Source organism: Spermophilus citellus (assembly GCF_964194105.1).
Source record: "Spermophilus citellus genome assembly, chromosome: 3".
Taxonomy (NCBI): domain Eukaryota; kingdom Metazoa; phylum Chordata; class Mammalia; order Rodentia; family Sciuridae; genus Spermophilus; species Spermophilus citellus.
The window spans coordinates 31,975,006-31,987,405 of NC_138184.1; the positions used below are offsets into that span (position 1 = coordinate 31,975,006).

General features: G+C 38.1%; 1 protein-coding gene across 4 annotated transcripts in view; it reads left to right on the top strand.

Moving 5' to 3' along the window:
• The window catches only part of GADL1 (glutamate decarboxylase like 1), a 174,108-nt gene that overhangs the window by 112,105 nt on the left and 49,603 nt on the right, over positions 1 to 12,400 (top strand). For all 4 annotated transcript variants that reach the window (XM_081284072.1, XM_081284071.1, XM_081284073.1 and 1 more), the window contains one exon: positions 2,540 to 2,629. In XM_081284072.1, the coding sequence (XP_081140198.1) occupies positions 2,540 to 2,629 (90 nt within the window). The remainder of the gene's footprint in view (positions 1 to 2,539; positions 2,630 to 12,400) is intronic.

Here is a 12,400-nt window from a genome sequence, read left to right on the forward strand (position 1 = left end):
GAAAATCAAATGAATATAGTTAATGATATGTTAATCAGGGTCTACTTAGAAGAACAAAACTGCCCAATAATTTCAAGTGGGAAGGATATATATATATGTGTGTGTGTGTGTATATATATACAAGGGGAGGGAGAGAGAGATGGGGGGATTATTAACATAGAATTACAGTCATGAGGAATTGTCTCATAGGAAAGAAAGAGAAATTAAAAATCTACAGGAGTCGGGGCTGGGCATGTAGCTCAGTGCATAGTGTTTGCCTAGCATATACAAGTTTCTTAGTTCAATCCCCAGCACCACAAAGACAAACAAACAGAACAGGAATACTGGTATAGGGAGCATCCACCACTCCTAGGATCCAAACAGAGCACCAGAGGAAGAGGTATTCTGTCTACCCTCTCCCAGACAAAGATCCAGGCCTTTTTGGAGAGGTGTCACCAATAGTGCACAAGATATCAGAGAAGTTCACGTCATGTAACACTGGCAGGATTTGCTAGACACCACCCTTTGGAGTACTGAGGGAAGCCATCTCCAAAGAGGTGCCGTCACTTGGAGCTCCTTGCAGGCTACCCACTGGGTGACTAGAGAAGTCATGCCAGCCAGATGCTTGGCTGGTGTCACTCCTCTATTAAATTACCTGAGGGACATATGACAGGAAATACCATTCATGCCAGTTGGCTATGATGTCTTTTGAGGGGAGAATGCACCTGGAGCTGTTTGCTGCTAAAAACAACCACAGACTCCTCAGGAGGCCAATGAAGTTTGCATATCAAACGAGGAAGACATACCCACTTCCTTCTCCAGTGTACCTCCAGCACCCCCCACCTCCATTACTGCAGGACACCAAGAGAGGGTGGATTTGGAACTGAAAGGCAATACATTTATAGCTGACATAAATGGCATCTGGGGGAAAAGTCCTCTTTGATATACAGACATAAAGTCCTAGAATCTAGTAACGATTAACTATATTTTTCTTTTACTTTCTAATCATAGTTACTTTATTTGGAAAGATTTATTCACATTAAGTGATCAAAGAAGTCGGAAGCCCAATGCATTCTAGCTGAAAGTAACCAAATCAATTATAAATCAGAAATCCAAGTGTAAATTATGCAGACCTTAAAAATCTATTGTAGTCTCGTGATAAATGTTTGTGGAAATTGAATTCAATTACATAGTACTTCATTTTAACTACTCTATATTTTGAAGATTTGTAACTCTAGTTTTTGTCATATCCAATAGGAATGTTAAAAATTTTGAAGATGAAAGGATGATCAGATCAATGTTCTTGTTAAGCTGGAAATGTTCCCAAGCACTCACTTGTGCCTTAATATCCACTAAAATCAGAGTGCTATATGATATCAGTCTTGATCTTAAGATATGAGGTGATAGTTGTTTGCTTGATCTTTGTGCTCTGTACTGACATTCATGCATAATTCTGATGGTTATTGAGAACTATCCTCACACTGGTTATCTGCAAACTGTATTTGTCATGGAAAAATGAAAGTCCTTTCAAAACTGTCAGTGATAAGCCTCAAATGAAGAGTATTCTTTCCCGAATATAATTTCCCAGGTGTCCAATGTGTGAATACCCAAATAATGTCTCAGATCACCTGGTTATTGCGATTGCCTTTGTCATGGCTCTTGTTATATGGTTTAGTGAGGACAAAGCATTGTTTGTGATAATGGCTGGGTTGAAGCCTATTCTGGAACATCATCCTGTGTTTAACCAAATCATGTCTGATAGGAACACAGGCTAGTGGGAAAGGTAACTGAACTAGAGCCCATAGTTCATACCATTTTCCCAAACAAAGATCACATACTACCCACTGTAGAAGATGTCAGCTCTTTAGCCTCAATAAGACCCTGGATCTGAGCACAAGAACTTGGGTCCCCTGGTTTATTCACATTTTTACTGAAGTTTGAGAACCAGGAGTCAAGGTGATATCATCGTCGTTGTTACCTCCTCCTTTTTTCTCCTCCTCCTCTTTGTCCTCCCCCTTTGCCTTCTCCTTTTTATCCTTAGTAATATTGGCTAGGGTTGCGGCAGTGCTGGATAGTGAAGCCCAAGTATGTCACACTGCTATCAATTCACAGGGGCTTTTGTATTTATCAGGTACAGCTAGTAAAAAAAGGCCAATTTTCGCTGCCAAAAGAAATTTTGAAAGGATATAGTGGTGAAAAAAAAAAAATAACTTAAGGATCACTGTTGAAAAGGAAGGTCCTGAGCATATATGTCTGTCTATCAGGCACTGATTGATGGTCAGCACTGCTTTGAGTTAGCTCCAAGTTCGTGGTCTATACCCACTTTTATGTAAGAGAATCTCCTAGGTGCAAACATGGGGAAAAAGGTTTATCAATAGGCTGTTCTTAGAAATTAGTCAGAATGGATGTCTACTCTATAAGATTCTGACTTATTATCAAAGTTATACACACAAGATAACTCTAAAAGGGATGACCTAAGAATTTAAGAATTATTTGTTTGTTGTATTCTAAAATAAATCTTAAGGTAATAAGGAAACTTTCAAATTTTCTTAATCTTCAGCCTGAATATGCCAATATCTGCTTTTGGTACATTCCACCAAGCCTTAGAGAGATGGAAGAAGGACCAGAATTCTGGGAAAAACTCCATTTGGTAAGTAACAAGGAAATTATATTTTTTTCTTTCTAATGAGATAAACTCAATGCTCATGTCAGTTGATGCTATAGATAATTCTGTAATTGTTGTGGCCTCTTGAAGATTCCAAGAGGTGGCTCCTACTGTATTAGAAAATAACAACTTGTCAAATGATTCCATCTAACAAATCAACAACACTTGAGGTACACACTCAAATTCAAAACAAAATTGTGCTGTTTGCAAGATGAGTGGAGAATTAGTTAGAAGTTCTGTTTCCCACGGAACTTCAGAAAATGTGGTCTGGTAACAAACAGGACAAAGGTGAAAGTTGTGTGATGAACAGCTCCTGGTCTCAGCTCTGCGGGAGCATCTCAGTGATTGCTGCATCCCCTCAGTTGGAAATAATGTTAGAAGTCTCAATCTGACATCCTTTCTAAGTGTGCAGCATTTGTCCTCTTCACCAATGAAGTCCTGTGCATTATACCCAAGAGGCTCCCAGGAAGAAAATGAAATTCCAGGAATTGTTTTCAGTTAATGACCCAACAGAATGTGCTTAAAAGTGTCTCCAAGCCCAGCTGTTGAGAACTGAAAATCTAGAATGGGGAGAAGCCCAGACTCCAGAGCCGGCTGTGTCTCATCCACGCCTTGCCTATCGTGCCTCTAATCCAGAATCCAAGAACTTTGAAGTCTCATGAGCCAGAACTACTTGATCCCACCCCCTGCAGTATGAACATAATGTATGCTGAAAATGAACTTGAGAGTTCCCATAGGGATGTTGTGGCATCAGAACTCAAGATGGTTTGGTACCATTAAACCTAAACAATCCCTTATCCCTGTGTCTTCCCTCCCAAGCCACGCAGGAGACTCCATGCCCTTGGTTAGTAAAAGGCTCTGACTTGCAATCTGCTTCCTCTCCTCAGTGGAGAAAACAATAATTATTTTAATAACTTTTATAGTGATAGCCCTCCTACATGCCCTTTGAAGAAAAGGACAGACTTATCTGTCAGGCAACAGTGCACATTGACTGAGTGCTCACTGTGTTATGCTCTGGAGATACAAACATCAAAGAACTTTGTCTCTGCCCTTGAGAAGTTCATGTTCAAGGAGGGAATGAGTAAAGAGACAACCAGTAAATGGAGATAAACTCTGTTTGTAGTCAAAGTGGAAAGAACATCTTCCTCAGCGTGCATCCCTAGAGCTGTGTCTTAGACGACACATGGATGCTAGACAAAGAACAATTGTAAAGGCATTCATGCCCAGAAGAATCACAGCACAAAGACCCAGAGGTTCAGGTGGGGAGGATGGGGTTCAACACCATAGGGGTGCATAGGAGAAGTGATGGGAGAGGAGGAGAGCAGCAGGGTTATGGGGCTTTCTCTTCCAATATAAAGAGTTTGGAATTTTTGCCCTGACATTAAGAGAAAGAATATCTTGCCTTGCCTTTCAGCCATGTCTATCTCTAGTCTTACCTGCCGCAGGTCATTTTCTGTTTCCTCATGATGCATTACACCTCCTGCACTGGGACATAGTAGATGACTAATACATATTCCACCTATTATCAAACCTGAGGTCAGGCAGCAAAAATGGGGAGAGGTGGCTGTTGTTACCTGTGTCTAGGCCTAGACAAGCACTTTACTATCCATTTCAGGTGGTTAGCATAGTCCTCGGGATTTATCTTGTATTTTTGTCACACAGCACAAACAGGAAAGTGCTTAAGAATACATTTCAGATGGTAAGTAATCCATAAAAAGAAGCAGGAACTGGACAATGTGAGAATTTAATGGTGAGGTTTAGAGGCACATTTTTCACTTTGATAGAATGCGACTGGTGATTTTGGACAGGGTGGGGAGAGAAACTGCTTCCAGATGAGAAAGATATGATTGCCATCTTTCTCACTAAACTAGAAATAATTTTTTGATTTCTAAGAAAGCAAATGGACAGTGTGTTTTTTGTGTTTTGCTGACTCAGTAGTATTGCACAGGTAAGGATGAGCAGATCATTTCATTGTACCGGGGGATATTTTTCACTCATTATGTTACTTTCTATTTTCAGAACATTTGGAATTGAAATGATTTGAAATGAGAGAATTCAAAATATTATATACTTTTTAAACTTAATTGGAGATTAAACATGAATTGAGACATTCTCTTTTATTTCTTCTCTTATGTGGTTAATACCCAATATTCTTATGGTTCCTATCCATCTTTCCATTTTGGAAATACTTTTCTGCCATTTTAAACCATCTTTTCCTATTGTCTGATCTAATATTATATAATTTTAATCCTCATGGATGCTTTTGATTAATAACAAGGTATGATGCACACAAATTATTGTTGTTCCTCGGGTTCTTAGTTTCCTATTATTGTCTTTCTCTGTGTGGGTTCATATGCATGAATGTGGCAATGTGGATGTGAGGTATCTATATCTATTGTCAATCTCTATGGTTTTCTGCTTACTGTAGTACAAGTATGTGATTTATAACCTGCAGTGCTCTTAATGCACACTTGAAATTTATTTCAGGATTTGCTTTGGATGGAGAATCACAAACAAATAAATAAACCAAATAAGGCTTTGCCCCTTAGATTCACACTAGTGTCAGGTTGTGCTGTCAGATTTCGGAATCACTGGTTGTGATGAGCCTTCCCTCTGGCAGGAGAAGGGGGAGGGATTATTTGATAATGAGTTTGAGTTTGGAGTGTTGGTGTACATAAATGGGTGTGTGTGTTTACAAATATGTGTGCACATAGGTGACTGGTTTTGAGATCAGTCACTCTGCATCTGATACCTTGACAGTTACTCTGTGACACTATACTGAAGGATATTCAAGCCCTGAATTCCAGTGACTTCTCTTCTTAAGATGTCCTCCCTGAATGTGTTTCTTTCTGATTCTTTTAGGCATTATGATATCCTAGATCTTCATTAGTTCCCTGTTTAGATTGTATTTGCCTCTTTTCTGGTCCCTTTGCCTCCTGCCATGCTTTCTCCAGTTCATTTTCTTTTACTTTTTAAATTTTTGTTCTTTTTAGTTATAAATGACAGTAGAGTACAATTTGACTTATTCATACAAACATGGAGTATATCTTATTTTAATTAGGATCCCAGTCTTGTGGTTGAACATGATGTGGAGATTCACTGTGGTATATTTATCTATGTACACAGGAAAGATATGTCAGACTCGTTCACTGTCTTTCCTATTCCTGTCCCCCTCCCCTCTGCCCACTCCCCTTTGCATAATCTGTTGAACTTCTATTCTTCCCCTCCTCCCCTTGTTGTATTTTAGCATCCACATGTCAAAAAGAACATTCAACCTTAGGTTTTTTGGAATCACCTTATTTCTCTTAACTTGATAGTCTCCAGATCCATCCATTTTATGGCAAATGTCATAGTCATTCCTTTTTTTTTTTTTTTTTTTTTGGTACTATGGATTGAACTCAGGAGCACTCAGCCAGTGAGCCATATTCCTAGCCCTATTTTGTATTTTATTTAGAGACAGGGCTCACTGCATTGCTTAGTGCCTTGCTTTTGCTGAGGCTGGCTTTGAACTCGTTATTCTCCTTCCTTAGCCTCCCCAGTCGCTGGGATTATAGGTGTGTGCCACCACGGCTACCATAAAGTCATCCTTTTCCTACCTGAACCTTTGCTTTATCTTCACTCTCCTGCTGGAGGACTCTGAATTGCTCCTCATTCTTTGAAGCAGCCATTTTTAAACCTGTCAGACCCAATGACCACTCTTCATAGTAAATAATGTTCTCTTTACCCTCCTAAGATGAAACCAATAGAAAATATGGTTTACTTATATACATAATTTCATAAATACTGTATAAGACCTATTATGTAGTATAAAGGAGAAATCCATTTTTAATAAGAATGCTTTTCATCACATCAGTATTTGAGTATGACAATATCACAAGACATGTAGAAGTAATAAGATTCTTGTACATATTCTTAGAATTAGTGAGTGTAAACCATACACAAATGCAACCTGTTGTAAGTGGGTGATGTTGGTGATGCAAATAACAAGAAAGGTGTGGTGTGGTAATGGTAATATAATTTTCAAAAACGGTGCATAGGGCTGGGGTTGTGGCTCAGTGGTAGAGGACTTGCCTTGCCTAGCATGCATGAGGCACTGGGCTCAATTCCCAGCACCACATTAAAAAAAAATCTAAATAAACAAAATAAAGGTAAGATATTGAATATTTTTTTAAAGAGAGAGTGAGAGAGGAGAGAGAGAGAGAGAGAGAGAGAGAGAGAATTTTTAATATTTTATTTTTTAGTTCTCGGCGGACACAACATCTTTGTTGGTATGTGGTGCTGAGGATCGAACCCGGGCCGCACGCATGCCAGGCAAGCGCGCTACCACTTGAGCCACATCCCCAGCCCCAAGATATTAAATATTTTTAAAAATGGTATACAGATCTTAATAAAACTCTGAAGAAAATACATTTCCCACTGCTTTATGTGGTAGTAGAAAACAGTGGTTTAAAAAAAATAGATACAGAGTATTTGACATTGCATGGAAAACAGAGTTATCTGAAGGGCTTGAATGATTATAATCAGAATTTTCATCTCCTGCATTTTCAGTAGAACATTTGAAAGCTGGGCAAGTCCTGGGCCAGTTCTTTGCTGCTCCAGGTTGCCCTACACATTGAGGGCAGTTGGAGAATCTGATCTTCACTCACTGAATTCCAATAGTAATCCCCAAACATCATGAAAATAAAAAATATTTGCACCTATTTTCAAGATACTGCTTACAAGTGTAGTAGTATCCCTTGAGAACAACTGGTCCACATAATAAAATCTAGTCACCTCTGCTTGGCATCCAAAGCCCCCATAGTGGTCCTAAGGTACATTCCTAACTCAGTCTAATGTCACTTCTAGTATTGAGATCCCTGTACTAAGTAAATGACCAGAGAAGTTTCACTGATTTGTCTAAAATGAGGAAACACATTAGGAACTAGGTCATGATACCTTTCACTAATTAAATTGGCAAATAACTGTACTTCTTATGGTTGATGAAAGTCTCAGTGGATTCCTATACGCTACCTATGGGCACATAAATTTGTACCTTTTATTTTAAAGAATGACTTTATAAAACACATTACATGCTTTGATTTTGCATATATTTTTCTTCCAAAAATTCCACTTCTACAAATTTATTCCTTTGAATAGTTATAGAATTGTGAGGGGTGAAAAGCTACTCAGAAGTTCATAGCTATTATTTAAAATAGCTAAATTTTAGAAGTAACTAAATATTCAGCTATAGGGAATTGCTTAAATTTTAATAAAGAATTTATACATGAATTTATAGTGTTCAGACAATTGGTATTCTATTCCACAGCAATACGGTCATAATATATCATTGCTGGGAAAAAAACAAGTTATAAATCAGCCAATATAGTATGATACCAATTTGGAAAATTATGTGCATATATACATAATACATAAATACATATAAAATACTCTGTGCTTGGATTAAGGGCAGATAACAGGCATCAAAATATTTTAAAGACAAATTTATATTGCTTTTTCTTTTAAAATTTTTATGCAACTTCCTAATTTTCTACAATTAATTTATATTACTTTTTTGAAAATAGTAACAAAATACTAATAATACTGTAGAAGTGTACAATTATTGACCCAGAAAGCCATAAGTTTTATTTTAAGCAGAAGCTAGCTAGTAGTTAAAGAACAACTGTGCCTTTTCTTTTATATTTGTCTACATGTATTACTTTATAAACACAGTATGTGCATTTAAAAAATACACACAAAGTTTTTTATGTGTAAGTTTGAGATTTTTAATTTTTAAAAGACATTCTCATCTTTTCTCCTAGAACCACAGGAGATGGTCTACTTTGGAGACCATGATTAAACAATATTCAATCAATATGCCTACTATTATTTTTTTCTCATGTATTTCCCCAGCTATAACATATAGTTGACATCCCTTTTCTCTTCTTCTCTTTTGATCTTGACCTCCATACTTTCTCTGCATGTGTCTCTCTCTCTCCACCCCTCTTCTTCCTCTACATCTGTTTCTATCTCTGTCTCTACCTCTGTGTCTGTCTCTGCCTCTACTTTTATCTCATTTACCACAATGTGTGCACCATCTGCACTGGTTTCAACTTCAGGGCCATGGCTCTGATGGTTCACAGTGAGATCTCCTGGTTTCCTAGGAATCCCTCAAAGCTTCAGGCATCGAAATAGAGCTGTACTTTACATGCTAAAGCCACAGCCTAAAATAAGTTTGTGCAAGATTGTTTCTTCCGAAGCTGGTCCACAGTGATCAGATCTTGAGGATGCGGATGCTGGAATGGAATGTAAAGATAAATTGGATGCATAAGCTCCACAGTTGTAACTGAAAATTCTATTAGTTTGTTTTGCCTCACCATTAGTCAATGTTCGGAGGCAGATTTCCTCTTTTGTTGGCGTTTCATAAATAATTCTACTTTATACCAAGAAAATTTACTCTTGAAAGTACTTAACAAGCTGTCATTTTTTATTCTTGCATGGTCATTTGAACCTTTTTTAAAAAAAAAAATCTGCTGATGTGCAGATTTGCTGGTCATTTATTATAGGCTACTTTCTCCTCCACAGTAAAGGAAGAATAAATCTTTTAGAATCCACTAGATGGGTTTGTTGTTTTATTGCTTGTTTAATAATATAGCTTGATATTATATTCCAGATAGCTTTAGAGAGAATTTTGTATTGTTACTGACAGGCTTTTGATTGACAGTTCTTGAAGACAAGACTACATGATCTGGGCATGGTCATTGCCTCTATAGAAGCCTCACAGATGTACAAACAGCCACTTCTTGGGATTGTAGGCAGGATGTCAATGTCCTTTGTCTTGCTCCATTCATTTCCTGATTATTCTTTTTCACTTTCAATGTCTGGACTCCTCTCTCCTCTCTGACTTATATAATGCTTTCTGCTCTCTTTGGTGTGTCTCTGCATATTGCTGGTGTGTATACATGTGGTTCATAAAAATTTCGAGAGCTTCTGATTCTGATTGAGAATTCCAATTCTGATTTGTTTTTAATCATCATCTGTGATAATGGTATGTCCAATCTCTCATTTTTGGATTATGTACTGAAAAAGCCCTGTTTATCTAAAAGTGTAGAGGAGTTTAAAAAATAATAATTAAAAAAATAGGTCTTTTTAAATTTTTTTGACATATAATTAATAATATAGTCTTCAAAAATCCTCAGCTTTTTAGTGGATAGACATCATTTTTAAGCTGACATTGCTTCAAATTTCATATTTAAGGAGAGTCTAATCTAGAAGTTCCATTTAAATCAAGAGTTTCTGGATATGACTTGCTCTGCTGGTGTCTGGGATATGATTTCAAAAATGCCTAAACAGTGAATTTCCTACATATTTTAAGTACTGTGTACTTTTTTCCCATGCTATTAAGACCTGAGATAAAATACCTCTCTTTTGAGTAGTGTCTCAGGTAGAGATATGACTGTGCATAGCTTGTCAGACATTGTAGTTATTATCAGTTTTGTTCAGGTGTCATTCTGCATTTAAAGGTCCAAGAGCCATGGGCTGGGGATATAGCTCAGTTGGTAGAGTGCTTGCCTTGCATTACACAAGGCTCTTCCCACATGAGAGTGGCCTTTGTAAATCAGCTGGAGAAGCTGGGGTGTCTCTTTGGCTGAGGAACAGGGGTACTCCCAGTGTTTTGTGGCTTTTATGCTAATCTTTATTCCCTAGTGTTTAGTCACAGTCTAAGTAGCTACTCCAATGAATTTATAAAATTTCAACCAAATAAACAAACAATAACAACAAAAACAACAAAAACATTCCAGCAAAATTCTTGTTGATTATGCATTCACAATGGGGAAAATTCACAGCAAGTTTTCTATTGTATTTAACAGCATCTTTCAACACACGGACAATATACGTTTTATTTTGTTGTTAGTATTAATTCACATATTTATTTACTTGCTTCATTATATTGCTTTTTGACCTTTAAATATTTACAAACACAGATAGAAGATTTTTTCATGAGTAATGACTTAATTCTTCAAGAAATAGTCAAGTACAGATGTCCTTATTTAAAAAAAATATTTTTTTTCTTTCTTTTACATATTTTCTCTCCTGAGTTTAATAGCCTTCTCTCTTTTGCTTCTGTTGGACTATTCTAATTACTGTGGGAGAAGTTCTCAGCTTGGCTCATCTGTTGAAAATTAAAATTGAGCAGAAGGAAGCTGTCTGAGGCTGATCTCATGGTGGTCAGGATGAGGCCCTTTCTTTAAAGAAGGGTTTCCTTATAGGTGGCCTCTTGGGCTCATGCCCACTGAACATGAGCTAATGTGAGTGGCTAATCCACTAGCACCCTCCATCACAGTGATGGAAATGAGGCTAAGGAACACTGCTACAGCTGCATCTTACAAACATCATTTTGTCCCTTGGGTCTGCCATTCTACATATGTGCAAGTTGGGACTATATTATGCTCTGTGCCCAAGTACTGTAGGCCTTGTCTATAGCATTTGTATATCAATCATATTTCAATCTTCAGTTTCTTTACTCTGTTCACGTCATTAAGTCCAACTGAAATAATTCTGAATTTTCGAATATAACAGAGTGGTGAGTATTGAGGAAATGAAGAGACTTAATTAAATGTTCATGTAACACTTACCACTGTGTCCCTGAGTATAGTGTCATTTAGTTTATTCACTCAGGAGTTGCAAACCCAAATTTCTATAGAAGCTGAATCTATGGGAATGTTGAATCTATGAAGAGGTCCATGTAATACAATAGGGATTAGTGGGGACTGTGGCAAACTGGAGAGAACTGGCCCAAGTCAAGGGAGCAATCTCTACACAGCTCCTGGTAATGACTGCCATATGGGAATGAGGGTTTGGTTGCCGGTTCTTCTCTTTTAGAAGAAGCTATAGTTACAGAGACTATGTGAACTGTCTTTTGATTTTGATGTTTTAAATACTGGAAAATTTTTTTTTAATTTATATATCTGGCAGTGGTATTTCAGGCTTTCCATCAGCTTAAATTTCACCTAAATCGTCATTCCTCAATTATCTGTCTCCATGCCTGTGACCCTGGACACTCCTAGACATGAGGGTGTGTCACTTCTTTGTCTTCCTGCTCTGAGGGACACCTGAGCTCTGTGTCATCTGCAAGAAAGAGAAAACTGTCACCTGCTGTCAGACCTAAAAGAAGGTATTTTTAGGACTGTGACCTTGTGGCAAAGGTGACAGCACAGTGAAGATACATAGATGAATTTTCTTTCCTGTGTTTTTCCCTTTTTCCATCCTCAGGGTGAGGCAGGGCTTCTGGGCATGAAGCCCCTCTTAAGCCTTGCCTGGCCTAGAGTCTTCCCTCTTCCTGTCTTTTCTGAAAGCCTGAGGTGACCCGTGAAGGTAGCATAGAGGAGCCAAAAATACAGGAACAAGGGAGGGAGGAGAAATTGCCCTCAAGCTGAAGGAGAGCAGGAGACAAGATCTGTACAGGTGGGGATCATGCCAGCTTCTCTGCGTTGGGTGACCTGAGCAGGTACTTGTCCCCATCTCTGTGTTCCAGACGCTGGAACTTTTGCCTATATCTTTGGTAATGGCACAGCACAGCCACAGTGTGCCAAGAAATCATGTTGGTCCAGATCCTAGTTCAGTGATAACAAGGAAGCACCAACAACCTAAACGTTCGCCTTGGCTAAGAGCCTGTAACCTCTGCAGGACCCCCGGTGCTATGGGAGCCATAATCATGACAGAGGTTGACTTTCAACCTGGCCTAGTAGGACACAGGCTTGAGATTGGATTTAATTTTAT